Source organism: Puma concolor, chromosome B4 (genome assembly GCF_028749965.1).
Source record: "Puma concolor isolate L17-30 chromosome B4, mPumCon1.1.hap2, whole genome shotgun sequence".
Classification (NCBI taxonomy): domain Eukaryota; kingdom Metazoa; phylum Chordata; class Mammalia; order Carnivora; family Felidae; genus Puma; species Puma concolor.
Genome location: NC_141673.1, coordinates 5,412,342 through 5,427,331, shown reverse-complemented (window position 1 = coordinate 5,427,331; position 14,990 = coordinate 5,412,342). Strand labels below are relative to the sequence as shown.

General features: G+C 55.9%; 1 protein-coding gene across 1 annotated transcript; it reads left to right on the top strand.

The window, feature by feature from the left end:
• Positions 1-16: 16 nt before the first annotated feature.
• PNPLA3 (patatin like domain 3, 1-acylglycerol-3-phosphate O-acyltransferase) lies at positions 17-14,436 on the top strand. Its single transcript, XM_086712065.1, has 9 exons — positions 17-339; positions 2,825-3,057; positions 4,664-4,729; positions 7,031-7,240; positions 8,116-8,176; positions 10,762-10,977; positions 12,597-12,729; positions 13,702-13,807; positions 14,234-14,436. The coding sequence occupies exons 1-9, from the start codon at positions 153-155 to the stop codon at positions 14,306-14,308; spliced, it is 1,287 nt and encodes a 428-aa protein (XP_086568191.1). The 5' UTR covers positions 17-152; the 3' UTR covers positions 14,309-14,436.
• Positions 14,437-14,990: the final 554 nt, after the last annotated feature.

The window sequence follows — 14,990 nt, the reverse complement described above, 5'->3', positions numbered from 1 at the left end:
AGGGACTGCTTGAGCCGCGGCGTGGAGGCCGCCCCGGGAGCGCGCGCGGGCGCCGGCGGTGCAGGGCGGACCGCGGCCCCGGACCTGGACGGCCGTCCGCGGCGCGCGCGGACCCGAGAGCCCCCGCGCCGGGCCCCCGGAGTGCCGCCGCTATGTACGACCCCAGGCGCGACTGGAGCCTGTCCTTCTCGGGCTGCGGCTTCCTGGGCTTCTACCACATCGGGGTGACAAGCTGCCTGAGCGAGCGCGCCCCGCACCTCCTCCGCGACGCGCGCATGTTTTTCGGCTCCTCGGCCGGGGCGCTGCACTGCGTCACTTTCCTCGCGGGGATCCCCCTAGGTATGTCCCGGGCCGCCGCCGCGGCTCCGCGCGGGGACGGGTCGCGGGGCGCCCGGTGGAGCTGACATTGGACGCGGACACCGCGGGGTGCATCCCCGGGGCCCCTTCCCGGACAGAGGCTTCCTCCGAAGTGTCCTCTCGCCCTGCGCCGGCGGGTGGCTCACTCGCCAGCCTGGGAGGGGTACGCGCCTGGGGTTGGCTGCCGTGGCCGTGGGAACCCCGAGCGCATCCCCACCCCAACCCCGCCCTGGCGCCCGGGCTTGCGGGAAGCCCTTCGCCCCGAGACTGAGAGTGGGCTCATCTGGAGCGACGCGGAGGAAGGAGCAGGACCGGGGATGGGGCGTCGAGGGTGGAGCTGGCCCCTATGGTCCCCATCAGCTCACAAAGCTTTGGGCGATTTGCCCTGGGTCCGGAGCAGGGCGGGCCTGCCCCCAGGAGCAGGGCGTTGGCCTCTGACCCGGGGGTGGGTGGGTGGGTGGGGGGAGCCTTCTTCGCTCTGGTGACTACAGGAATTGGGGACATCCCCCCTCCGCCCCACCTCCTGGGGGCTGGATAGCTTTTCAGGGGGAGGACAACCCTCCAGAGTTTTCCTGGGCAGGTTTGCTGATTTGAGGTTAAAGGGACAAGGCCGGGTGGGGCGCATGTTTTGTGTGTGTGTGTGTGTGTGTGTATTGGGGGAGTGCTAGATATCGTTCCTAGGGGCTGGGGTAGATCCCTGGACATCCCCCATGCCATCCTTCCACCCACCCCCACCCTGCTCAGTGCGGCTGGAAATGAGGTCCTGTGCATTTGAATCTTGTGCTAATGAAACATCTGTGTATGTGGGTAGTTGTGGGAGGGACAGATGTAGAGCTTGTGCCCAGCTGGGCCAAACTAGGGTGTGGCCTGGGGTTCTGAGCCAGGGGACAGGACCTGGGACTGGTGGCAGCTAGAGCTGTTGGCACCCAGAGATCCCCAGACCGGAAGACCGTGCACCTCACTGGCCCCTGCTCAACTTCCTTAGCAGTTTATTCTTTGCCTTTCCCGGGAATGGGGACTGTTAGACTCCACCAGCAGGGAATGACTTTGATCCCGGTGGCCAGGAATCCCCTGCAATTAGATAGGATCAGTGAGCAGGCCTTGGGCTGACTGGGAGGTGGGGATTAGGAGAGAGGCCCCAGCTGGCTTCTCCACTGACAGGGAGGGGAGCAAAGGGCAGGAATTGTGGCCTCAGGGAAGATTCGTGTGGCCACATAGCCAGTCGGCACACTCTGGGCTTCGGGGGTGATAAAAGACGGCCTTTGTGTGTCAAGGTGGCCTGTGCTGACTCTAGTATAGAGAGGGTTCCTAACTGGCAGAGGACAGGGGCAGTCCTGGTCTGTGCCCTGTAGAACGGGGGGAGGCTTGGGGACCACCAGATCCTTGGAAAGTGGGGTCTGGAGGTTTGGGCAGGAGCCCTGCTTTAACCTCCTGTCTCATTTGGGGACCACTGAGGAAAGTTTCCTAGGGCTGCACCTTGGAAAGAGTTCCCGTGAGTGCTTCTAAGCCCGGTGCTTGGCAGGAGAGGCGGGCAGAATGTGCCAGCTGTGTGCAACTTTGCCCCTTCCACCTGGGCTCCGTGGGGCCACACGTGTCGGGAGAGTTGAGCTGAGGTCAGAGGTGGGCCAAGACGGGCTGGCTTATGTCTGTCCTTCCGCATCTCAGGATTTATGACCCAGGGGTCGGGGTGGGGACTCGTGGTCCTGCCACGCCAGCGCCGTGCAAATCAGCCAGAGCGGCCCAGGCCGCTGAGTGAGGTTGGACGGAGCACGAATGTGGCCCGTGTCCACCGGACAGCGGTAATCCTGGTGTCAGAGCCTGAAGATTAAATCTAGTCCTTTACGAGGAGCCTTCTCTGGGTTGAGTACCTTACAGATGGTAGTGTAGCTAATCCCCTCTGTCCCCAAAGTGAAAACGTGCACAGTCTGAGACGGAGAGAGGCAGTGAATGCTGACGCTCCCTTCCTGAGGAGTTCCCGCTTCGGGCTTTGGGGGCGTGTAGGTGAGAGCGAGCTCCCCTGGGCCTCTGGGGGCCTGTTCCCGTGGCGGGAACCTGGGCCCGCAGTGTCCAATAGAAAGACAGTGCAGCTGCGTGTGCTGTTTCACATTTCCCCAGCCGCCGAGCTGAAAAAAAGCGAAAGATACAATTGAAACGAAAATGTCACTCATCCCAATACAGCCAGCCTATCATTTTCGTTTTTACAGCTAATCGATATAAAAACATTATTAATGACATATTTTATTAGATTTTTTTTTTTTTTTTTGTACGAAGCCTTTGAACTCAGGTGCGTCGTTTATACATCTCAGATTGGACTGAGCCGCGTCGGAAGGGCTCCGTAGCCGCCTGTGGCTGCCGTGTTCGTGCAGGACTGGAAAACAGTTGGCAGCTTCCTTGCCGCCTGGTTTCTGGTCACTGCCATCTCCACGGGGCACCATCCTTTGTATATTTGTGTCTTGCCGCCCCCCAGACAAGATCGTGCATGTGCTCATGGGCCTCGTCTGTGCTGCCAGGAGACGGAACATCGGCATCTTCCATCCGTCCTTCCGTGCGACTACCTACATTCGAGAACATCTCCACAGACACCTGCCAGCCAACGTCCACACGCTCGTCTCTGGCAGAATGTGCGTCTCACTCACCAGAGTGTCTGATGGGGAAAGTGTGCTGGTGTCTGATTTTCAGTCCAAAGACGAAGTTGTGGATGTAAGCAGTTTGCTTACACGGGGGATTGTCCAGTAAGAAAAGCGATTTCACTTTGGCTGCAACCCAGAGAGGGCTGTCTTGGGCAACTGGCCTCGTTTCTTAAGACGCAGGGGAACTGGATGAGGGGGGATGCTGGTTGGCTTCCTGCCCCCATGGTGATGTTAACTGGGTGTGCCTCCGGTGGTCTGGTCCTAGCATAGGTGAACCTTGGATGCCCGCAGTCAGTTTCAGTTTCAGATACTACCTGCCCCCCTTCAAGACGTGGCTCGTGACCACGTCTTCCAAGGATCCCGATCCCCACGATGTGTGTTCTGTGATGAGCACATGTGGAGTAAGGTCCCACGAGGGTGGGATTACTCGCCTCTGGCCTAAGGGTCTAGCTCGGAGAAGATCACTTACTGTATCAAAATCCTGTTTATTTATTTATTTTTCTTTTCTTTATTAAAAAAAATTTTTTTTAATGTTTATTTATGTTTTGAGAGAGACAGAGACAGAACGCGAGTGGGTTAGAGGCAGAGAGAGAGGGAGACACAGAATCCAAAGCGGGCTCCAGGCTCTGAGTTGTCAGCACAGAGCCCGACGCGGGGCTCGAACTCACGAGCTGTGAGATTGTGACCTGAGCCGGAGTTGGTCGCTCAGCCGACTGAGCCACCCAGGCGCCCCTGTTTATTTTTCTCTTAAATGTTTATTTATTTTTGAGAGAGACAGAGACAAAGCGTGAGCAGGGGAGGGGCAGAGAGAGAGGGAGACACAGAACCCGAAGCAGGTTCCAGGCTCTGAGCCGTCAGCACAGAGCCTGACGTGGGGCTCGAACCCATGAACTGTGAGATCATGACCTGAGCTGAAGTCGGATGCTTCACTGACTGAGCCACCCAGGCGCCCCTCAAAATCCCATTTAATTTGGCTGATGCTTTTTACCAGAGTTACTCGGACTATATTGCACTTAATATGCCCCATAGGAGCCAGCAGCCTGGCACGTGTAACCAGTAGCATCTCAGCAGCCAGGATCAACCTCTGTTTAGCCTTGTTTCCAGAAGCCTTGTCTAGATAGCCAGCAGTGGCCCATGCTCGCAGGAGCCGGGTTCTCGCAGGGGGTTGGTCCTGCTTCCCGCCCCATGGCTCCATGCTACTCAGTGTGCTGGTTGGACCCCCAGCATCGGCAGCACCTAGAAGCCTGTTCAGATGGTAGGTTCTCGGGTGCCTCCAGCCTGCTACGTCAGAATCCTGGGGTAGGCCGTGGAGCGTGTGGGCGGCATGCTTGCCACGTGATTCTAAGGAAGGTCAGCATTTGCAAAGCCCCTGTCTGGTGTCTTCCCTGTCAGTCAGCGACGCTGGGTCCCGTCTTCGAGGGCCCCGTACGGCTCTCTCCCGTGGGGAAAGGGACAGGAAGTTGATACCCACAGTGTTTTAGGAGCTTCTCCTTAGGCCTGAAATACAAGTGTGAGGGTTTGTTTGTTACCCATTCAGCTCGTTCATGCAAGCACCCCATCTCCAAAGAGCATTCTAGGCTTGCTTCTCTGTCCATTTGAAGAAGGCTCATGCTGGCCCAGGGGAATCGAAGACAGGCTGTTCTGGCCTGTAATTTCACTTCCTTTTGTCTCCTCAGGCCTTGGTTTGTTCCTCCTTCATCCCTTTCTACTGTGGCCTAATGCCTCCTTCCTTCAGAGGCGTGGTGAGTCTGCTTTGGTTTTGTTTTTTTTTTTGTTTTTAATTTTTTTTAATGTTTATTTGTTTTTGAGAGGGAGACAGAGCATGAGCAGGGGAGGGGCAGAGAGAGGGGGAGACACAGATTCCAAAGGAGCTCCAGGCTCTGAGCTGTCAGCACAGAGCCCGACACGGGGCTTGAACTCATGGACCGTGAGATCATGACCTGAACTGAAGTCAGACGCTTAAGCGACTGAGCCTCCCGGGCACCCCGAGTCTGCTTTTGTTTATTTATTTTTTAATGTTTATTTATTTTTGAGACAGAGAGAGACACAGCATGAACGGGGGAGGGTCAGAGAGAGAGGGAGACACAGAATCCGAAGCAGGTTCCAGGCTCTGAGCTGTCAGCACAGAGCCCCACGCGGGGCTCGAACTCACGGACCGTGAGATCATGACCTGAACTGAAGTCAGACGCTTAAGCGACTGAGCCTCCCAGGCGCCCCGAGTCTGCTTTTAAACTAACTGCACAGCTCCTGCCTGCAGAGCACTTGCTTCAGGCAGCCTGGGACCCGTCCCCAAATGCAGAGTCTTTTGCTCTCTTGGCCTTTCAGACAGAGGTTCCCTAGCCATAGCCCCCTTCTAGGCTGCCCGGGGAAACAAAACCACCTTCATGTAGAATTAATTATCTGGCTACCTGGAAGGTAAGCTGATTCACTTAATCTTTGCCAGAGCACCAAGGATAGGTCCCCGGTGCCCCGGTTAAAGTATCAGATGCTTAAGGGTCTGTTACTTGCTTAAGGTAGTGCTTTATTCTTAGGGCTTGAGGGTTTCAGCCCACCGTGGGTCCGATTCTGCCCTTTGCGGCCAATGGCTTTGGGCAGAAGCTGCCAACAGGGCTTTGCATTTGGTTCCATTCCACAAGTATGTGTTTTGGTCCATTGCTGAGCCCTACTTGGGATGGGGAAACACAGGCCGAGCTGTCTGTTCTGCAGGCATATATATGGGTTTTTTTTTTAACTATTTTTTTAATGTTTATTTATTTTTGAGAGAGACAGAGAGAGAGAGAGAGAGAGAGAGAGAGAGACAGACAGAGCACAAGTGGGGGAGGGTCAGAGAGAGAGGGAGACACAGAATCCGAAACAGGCTCCAGGCTCTGAGCTGTCAGCACAGAGCCCGATGCGGGGCTCGAACTCACGGACCGTGAGATCATGACCTGAGCCGAAGTCGGACGCTTAACCGACCAAGCCACCCAGGCGCCCCAATATGTTAGTTTTTTTAATGTGTATTTATTTTTGAGAGAGAGACAGAGTGCAAGTGGGGGAGGGGCAGAGAGAGAGGGAGACACACAATCTGAAGCAGGCTCCAGGCCCCGAGCCATCAGCACAGGGCCCGAGGCAGGGCTTGAACTCACAAACCGTGAGATCATGACCTGAGCCGAAGTCTGCCCTCAACTGACTGAGCGCCACGGGTGCCCCTAAGGCGAGCATGTCTTCATGCCTAAGATGTGGCTGAGCATGGGCCGTTCTCTGCACTCGTTTAGGCCTCGGGAAGGATTGGCTGCGGAGTCTTCCGGCTGTGATACTCGAAGGCCTTCCTCTGTGGGCACAGACAGCTGAGCTGTGATGGCCTTGGATTTGGGAATCATTCTAGACTTCACTTTGATGGGTGCAGACTTTGTCCAAATTGCACCAAAACCTGCCTGTGCCAGCCTAAAGTTGTGGGAGGATATGGATGTAGGGAAATTGATGCCCACAGTAGCTGATCCCAGATGCCACTAGGCCGTGGATACAAAAAATGTTTTTCTGGCTGCCTTGATCCCAGGTTCACGGCCATTTAGGTCTCCAAAGCTCCTCAAGGTGCTCGTTCTGATTTTCCAAGCAGCAAGAGGGGTCTGGAATCTAACCCATGACCTCTGTCACTTTCATGGCAGGGTCTACATCATACTCTGTCTCCAGCGCACACAGAGTTCCTGCCCAAACAGATCCCTTTCATGCAAATTATATGGGCACACCTAGAGGTGGCCTCCTGGGCTTCAGACTTGGCCAGCACGATGTGGGCTGGGCTCCAGCCTCTGTCCGCCTCGTTGCCAGGCACTTTTTGTGCGGCGCACAAACTACACAACAGGACATAGCAATCCTGAGTGCCAGCCTAGAGCCTGGCCTGGCATAGAAATGTTCAATGAGGATTTGTTGACGGAAAGTTTCCAGAACCTTGTCTTCTCACCATACCAGCCTGAGGCTCTGAGAGGCCTCTCCCCATAATCTGAAATACACATAAAACACCAGCCCGGAGTTTCTGATGCTGGGTCCTTTTTTCTTCCCCATAAAAGCGATACGTGGATGGAGGAATAACTAACAACATCCCCTTCTTTGATTCCAAAACGACCATCACCGTGTCCCCCTTCTTTGGGGAGTATGATATCTGCCCTAAAGTCAAGTCCACAAACTTTCTTCATGTGGAATTAACCAAGCTCAGTTTGCGCCTCTGCCCGGAGAATGTCTACCTTCTAATACGAGCGTTACTTCCTCCAGATCTCAAGGTGAGTTGGGGGCTGTGTGTTTTGGGGGTGCAGCTCTTCTCTGCTTCCCCATTTGCCGGGATATCTACCAATGGCTCTTTCCACAAACGGAATCAGATCCCTCCCCTCCCTCCCCTCCCCTCCCTGCCCCCCCCTCCCCCCAGTGAAAAGGAACTCAGGGAAGAGTGTCCGTCCTGGGAGCTCAGTGCTGCCCCACTCTGACCACTGGAATCACCTGGGAAGATTTAAACAGCCCTGTAGCTCAGATCCCACCTCCAAGGGGCTCTGATTCTTATCTCCAAGTGTGGTCAAGAACCACACCACATTTGGTGATTTAATCTTTCTCGATTGTTGTAGGAGGTTTCTTCTCCCTAATATTCAAACAAACAAACAAAAAACAAAAACAGAAAACCAAAACGTAAAACGTCTAAACCCTGGACACGAATGGTGCTCTGGGGAGAAGGAAGGCTGTGTGTAGGCTGTTGTGTGGACAGTGTGTGTTCCAGGCGACAAGGGGAGGCTGGACCTTGGTTTGCATGTGTGGTTTGTATTCAGAGGAGTAGAGACGGCTGCCGTTAACTGTCCCAGTGACAGCTGGAATGGGCCCCGGTATTTGTTAGGGTGGAGGCTGGTCTTGGGACGGAGGGGGCCCGGAGAAACCAGCCCCCGTCATGCTGGGCCACCAGCAAAGGCTCCACGGAGGGGATGTCCTCTGAGCCCAGCCTTGCATGAAAGTGGAACTTGTGCTTTTTCAGAGCACGGAGCCCTTTGTCCAGCGTCTCTGGGGCTGTGCTGGGCCATTGAGCAGCTCGGAGTGGGGAGGGTTCTTCCGTTTGTCTCGGGAGCCTTCGGAACGGCCCCCTCCGCTGCAGTGACCTTACTTGATGTGTTGCCAGGTGCTTGGAGAGATATGCCTTCGCGGGTATTTAGACGCCACCAGATTCTTGGAAGAGAATGGTATGTATGGGTGAGGTGGGGGGCAGACGTGTCCTTCTAACAAGCTTCTCGTTAGCAGTCAGCAACTGGAGGTTGAGGTTAGGTAGAAACTCAGGGCTGAGGGTCTTCACTTCGCAACTTGCTTACCCCGCATGTTAGCGCTGTGAGAGAGGAAATCTTTGTCCCATTTTATAAAGGGGGAGATGGATGTGAGCCAGGGGCCACACTGCACTCACTGAGCGGCAGGGCTGGGGCCGGGACACTGGGTGTCACAGTTCCAGGGCTCTCTCCTTCCTTAGTGGCACCTATCTGAACAGCAAAAGCCGTTCTGTTCGTTTTTCTTTTCTGCTCGAACTATTTTGAACATTTCGGTAAACAAGAGAGGAAGTTAAGCAAGGTGTCCGGCCCTGAGCCCCAAGTTGTCTCCAGCCAGGTGTGAGTCACACCCACAAGGTCAGCTGACGTCCTTTGTGGGACAGGTTCCTGCCTTTGGGTCATCTGGCTGGTCTGGGCTATGGGAGTTGGGCTCTCGCAATATTAGATGTGTTTGGAGCTATTTTTCTTGAATACTAAACGTTGGTTCCTGGGACGCCTGGGTGGCTCAGTCAGTTGAGCGTCCGACTTCGGCTCAGGCCGTGATCTCACGGCTGGCGAGTTGGAGCCCAGCGTCAGGCTCACCACTGGCAGTGCAGAGCCGCCTTCGGGTCCTCAGTTCCTCTGTCTCCCTCTCTCTCTGCCTTTGCCCCGCTTGTGCCCTCTTTAAAAAAATAAAAATAATAAAAGTACGTATGTTTTCCGTATGGCTTCTCAGAATTAGTCTTTGGCCAAGACCAAGGAGAAGTCATGGTTAAAAGGACATACACATATCTGTCCACTCAGAAAACGTTGACTGTATACCTTCTAGGTGCCAAGCTATTGGCTCTGTGCCAGGGATGCCACAGTGAATAGGCAGATGTGGCCCCTGCCCTCCTAGAGCTTAGTCTGGTGGTCAGATAAGTAAACGGAAGGATGACGTGTGCCGAGTGCCCTGATAGGAAGATACAGGATGCCGTAGGATCACGCAGGAGGGATCTGCATGGCCTGGGGGAAGGCATGGCTTCAGGAAGATGTCAATCATGTTGCAACTCTGGGATGGATGGGGGCGTCCTACGCACGGGGGACACGAACAGGAGGCTTGCAGACCACAGAGAGCATGGTTGGTTGGAGGATGGGAAGAAGGCGCACGTAGCTGGAGTGGCGGGGGGTGGGGGACGCTGAGAGGTGAGCAGAGAGGGGGGAGGGGCAGGGCTGGACCTGGCTGACTCCTGACGCCTGCAGCCGTAGGGAGCCACTGAGGGCTGCTGAAGCAGGAGTGAGGGAGGTCAGCAGAGGGCTTTGGCTGCAGGTGGAGAGGGCAAGATGCTGGTCTCTGGGGGACTGGCGAGGCCCGAGGGGACAGGGCTCAAAGATGACCAGTTAGAGATTCAGGAAGGGGAAGAATCTGGAACGAAGTCCCGGGTCCTGGCTTTAGCAGCCCGGGCAGGGGATGCTCTGTCCCCCGGTTCAGGGCTCTCAGGAGGGGGAGGGAACGTGTTCTTTGGGAAGGGTGGCCTGCTCCTTGCGGGCCGGGTGGGTGTGCAGTGCCCCAGGGACATTTTTGGCCACTTGTGCTGGAGGCAGTTGACATCAGGGCCCAAAGTGCTGGAGAGCCGTCTGGGCTGGGGACGGAAGTTGGAGGGAACCTGGGAATCGGTGACAGCAGCAGACCCCTTAGGGTCGCACTCAGGTGATTCAGTGACTTTCCTAACTCGCTGACTTTGGACAAACCACCTCCCTCCCAGGGCCTCTGTTTCTCCATCTGTAGCAAAGGGAGTTTGGATTAAGAATGCCCAGGTTAGGGGGGCCTGGGTGGCGCAGTCGGTTAAGCGTCCGACTTCAGCCAGGTCACGATCTCGCGGTCCGTGAGTTCGAGCCCCGCGTTGGGCTCTGGGCTGATGGCTCAGAGCCTGGAGCCTGTTTCCGATTCTGTGTCTCCCTCTCTCTCTGCCCCTCGCCCGTTCATGCTCTGTCTCTCTCTGTCCTAAAAATAAATAAACGTTGAAAAAAAAAATTAAAAAAAAAAAAAAAAAAGAATGCCCAGGTTGGAGTCTTGGTAATTCCAAAGCCTGGCATTTGCAGCTTCTGTGCTGGGTTTGAGTCTAAAGATCTAAGTGGGGCCCTCAGCCAGGCTGGCCCGGGTAGGGGTTGTCCTCTGGGAACAGATTATTATGAAGTTCCTAACTCAGGGCCCGCGACACAGGCTTAGCCGGTGGTTCAGTTGTTACCCGTTAATTAGAATTGCCGTTTTACCTTCATGCCCCCTCGTGTGGCTGGGGAGCCCACACAGCTAGTGGGTGATCAAGCCAGAGCCAGCCAAACTCACATCTCTCTGGCTTCAAAGTCCCACCCTTCTTTCTCCCTGGCAGGGAACGCCTGCCCTCGTGGATCCCCGCCTCGCCTCGTAGTTGGCTGGCAACAGGCCCTACGGCCCGTGGCTTTGCCCCCACATCGTTCTGTGGGTGGGTGTGTGAGCAGTGACCCCGGCCGCCCAAGTTCACCTGGTGCCTGGTTTCCCGCACCCTTGGTAGGCATCTGCAGCGGGCCTCGGCCGGGCCCGAGTTTATCTCCAGAAGAGTGGGGCTTCCTCGTGCCCCCCTCGGAACACACGGGGCCGGGGTCTCCCCCGAGGGCGGCTGCCTGGGGGACGAAGATGGAGGGAGACGAGCTGCTGGACCACCTGCGTGTCAGCATCCTGCCCTGGGACGAGAGCATCCTGGAGACCCTGCCGCCCAGGCTCACCACAGGTGCCGGCAGCTCGGGGGGCGGGGATGGCAGGCGGCGGCGTTTCCCGTGACAGCGACCCAAGGGGCTTCTTTTCTGTGTGTTGTGGAGGAAGGTGACCCGGCCCTGCAGGAGATGGAGAGGGCGGGGTGTGGGGGCCCCGCTCCTGGTGCAGGCCCGTCACCCGCCTCGGGCACCTTGCTCAGTCTCTCTTCCCGTGGGGTCATGGCCAGAGGGAAGCTGACTCCCAGCTGTTTTGAGTACCAGGCACACTGGATTTCCGGGGGCCACGGGGGTGGGTCTATTGTTTCAGAACCGCTCTTTGCCTGCCCACCCGTCTCAAAGCCTTCTTTCTTGAGGATCCCCCGCCCCGGTGTTTCCCTGCCTCCCCGCAATGTTGAATCTCCATTGGGCGGTGATATTTTGTTTTTAAGTTTTTTTAATGTTTTTATTTATTTTTGAGACAGAGACAGAGCATGAGTGGGGGAAGGGCAGAGAGAGAGGGAGACACAGAACCCAAAGCAGGCTCCAGGCTCCGAGCTGTCAGCACAGAGCCCGACGCGGGGCTCGAGCTCACAGACTGTGAGATCGTGACCTGAGCTGAAGTCGGACGCCCAACCGACTGAGCCACCCAGGTACCCCAAGTGGTGATCTATTTTTATCACATCATCAACTATTAGGTGGACAGGAGTGCCCAAGCCAGCTTCAGATCAGGCACTTGGGGAAATTCAAAGACGGACGGTACATCATCCCTTGCCCCAAGGCACCAACACCCCTACTGTGATAACCGTGCAAGCCAGCAGCTGCCTGGGTTAATGTGATCTGAGGTGTCGGGAGGTCATTACAAAAGGGTGACGGCAGGTGGCTTAGTAGGTTTAGTGTCTGACTCTTGCTTTTAGCTCGGGTTATGATCTTGTGGTTTCAGGAGTTCTGGGATCTGCACCGGCAGCACGGAGCCTGCTTGGGATTCTCTCTCTCTCCGTCTCTCTCCCCCTCCCCCACCCGTACCGTTTCTGTGTCTCTCAAAATAAATAAACAAATTCAAACAAACAAAAAAAAAGGAGGGGAGGGGTAGCAGGCCAGAGGGTTCCAGGCAGAAGGAAGCAGAGTGCGGCTGTAGGTCCAAAGAAAAGTTCATAAAGTCGATGGGGTATTTGGGAAGTTTGTGTATCCCACCAAAACTAGCTATTGTTAAAAATGTTTTAATGCTTATTTATTTTTGAGAGAGAGAGAGACAGACAGACAAAGTGTGAGCAGGGGAGGGGCAGAGAGAGGGGGAGACACAGAATCCGAAGCAGGCTCCAGGCTCCAAGCTGCCAGCACAGAGCCCGAAGCAGGACTCGAACCCATGAACTGTGAGGTCATGACCTGAGCCGAAGTCGGACGCTCAACCGACTGAGCCACCCAGGCGCCCCGAGAAATGGTTCTCATTTAAAAGAGAGTTGTTCGTTGGGAACCCTTTGTCCTGTGGGCTATCGAAGGGCTCTTCTGGGCTTACTCCCCGTTGGATCTCATTTGTGAATGCGTGTGATTCTTTGTACGCCAGGATTTATGTATTTCACAGAAATTCCAAGCACTAGCTGGACAAGGTGGTTTGGTGTTCACACTGGTGGGAGGCACGCCTCCAAATTGTATTTTTCAGCTCTGAGTGAAGGAATTAAAAGCCAGCAGAGATGCGTGAGCAGGATTTGCAACTCCTTGCCAGTTAAGATCTTGTCCTTTGCGATGCTGCCTTGTACGTTGCCCGTGGAATCTGCCGTTGCTGTGGTCCAGAGGTGAGCGTTTTTGTGTGGCTTTGTGCCTTCCTCCCTGGTTGGCTGCAGATGGGGAGAATCCACGTGAGCGTCTTCCCCCGTGGCCTGGCTCCTGGTAGAGCGGGATGGAGCTCCCTGTCTGTAAGGAGCACCCCGAAAGGTGCCTCACTTCTCTCGATGAAGAGCCCCCCTCTTTTCTCGATGCTTTTCTCGTTTGCTCCCTCTTGTAGGTCTGCGCTTTTCATTTGGGGATTTTATTCATGGTGTGTCGGGAGGGCATGAGGCAGACTCTTGAATTCAGGGTATTTGTGTCACGTCTGCTTTCTTCAGATTCACGTTGGCGTTTACGGTCTTTTTAAGGGGGTTGGTCGGCATGGCCTTCCGTCCACCTTTTAGAGGCCAGACCACCCTTCAGAATCCAGCTCAGTCCTCTTGTCCTTGGTGAACCTGTCCAGATCCCTTCCCCGCTCTACTGAATTAGCCGTCTGCTCCCCGACACCTCTGCCCTGGGGTGGGGTCTGATCAGGCGTTTACAAAGCCCACCGCACGGGTCCTTTTGGTGACCTGGGCGTCAGGGGTCGGGGGAGTCTGCTGGGCTCGAACACAACCCTGGGCTGCCTTGGCTACGAGATTCTCTGCGTAAGCTGCAGCGGGCACCTTGCCCCAAGGGGGAAGCCTGGCAAACCAGGCCCTTTTTCTTTTATTTCCACGTGTACCCCTTGAGCTTTGTGGAGCCCAGAAAGCAAGCCCAGAGTGACCTAACTTTGCTCTGGGGCTTTTACGTCGGTTTGTCTTTGGTTGACCGTCCCTAATCCACCTTCTGGGATTGATCAGATTAGAATTAGAGGAGTGCCTCTGGCGGTTTACCTGGACAAAGGGCACGGTGGTAAGATACCCGCCTTCCGTTTTGGTTTTGTGTTTGTTTGGGCTCGTTTTCATGCGGCTACACGTGTGTGTGTGTTTTGTGTCTGTGTCTTGTTTTTATCCCTGCAGACTGGTGACGTGGCTTCCAGATATTCCTGAGGACATCCGGTGGCTACAGTGGATCACCTTGCACACGTGGTCTCGAGTGGTGACGCATCTCTTCCCCACGCGCCAGGTAGATGATTTGGTTGTGGGTGTGTGGGTCTGGCAGGCACCCCTTTCATCTGGAAGTGGGGGTGTGTGTGCCTAGTCACGTAGATTCTCGTCGGACCTCAGACTTGCCGGTCAGAAGGAGGAGGCCCGGGGATGGTACGCGGTGCAGGCTGGTGGGTGAGCTGGTCTGTGTGAGGAAACTGATGGGCTCTGTTGTGCCCGTGGGCGTCCAGTGGGAAGTGTCCAGGTGGCTGGGAGGGCCACAGGCTTAGAATCCCAGGATGGTGACATCACCCCAGCATGGAAGCGTGGGGGACACCGTGGCTTTGGACACCACCACCCGGAGGCGCCCAGAGCGTGCACGGTGGGGCGCTCAGCTTTGGCTGGTGGTGTCCCTCCATCCTTGCCGAGACTGAAGACCTGAGTTAGTGTCCTTCATGTGTTTCAGACCCCAGGTACCGGCAAGCAGCCAGCGGCCTTCCCCGGGGAACACGAGGGCGTTTCTAGCCTCCTGGCTCCCTAGCGGACCTGCACACCTGTGGACGTCCAGGGGCCAAGCCACTCAGCAGCGCCACCCTCCTGTCCGGCCTGGCCTTTTGGGGCTGGGGTTGGGCAAGACCCCTACTTCCCTACCCTCCGAGGGCCGACGAGTCTCTGAGTCATTTGAGGAGACAAGTTTAGGACGTCCTCTCATAGATGCTAGGCCTTTCTGATCTTTGCCTGGGTACTTGCACGCTGGTGTCTAACGCTCCAGTGTCTGTGACGCGAGGGGTCCTGCCTCTGTGCCGAATTTACAGATTGTTGAAACCAAAAGCGATGTACTGTGTTTACGAAAAGCCAGGCTCAGGCTAAGCTACTTTAGGGTGTGTGTGTGGTGGTCGGGAGCATAAGGAAGTCTGATATGTAAGTGCCTGTGTGTGTCAGCTCATCTGGCTGGGAAATGGCTACGGGAAGCCCGGTGGGGAGGGGCGTTGCCAACTCCGTCTTGTAGCCCTCCCAGCGCAGGGTTCCTCACACAGCCGGTGTCGTGACAGGTGGTGGGAGGCTTGTGGCTGGGGGCTGGGCTGCCCGTTGTGCAGTCTTGGGGGCTGCAAGGAAGAGAAACGTGATCCCATCTCCCATACAGGAGGTGGGGTCAGTGGGGGGGGGGGGGGGGCAGCCTTCTCCAGGGAGGGCGCTGCTGGTCATGGCCATTAAAAGGCGGT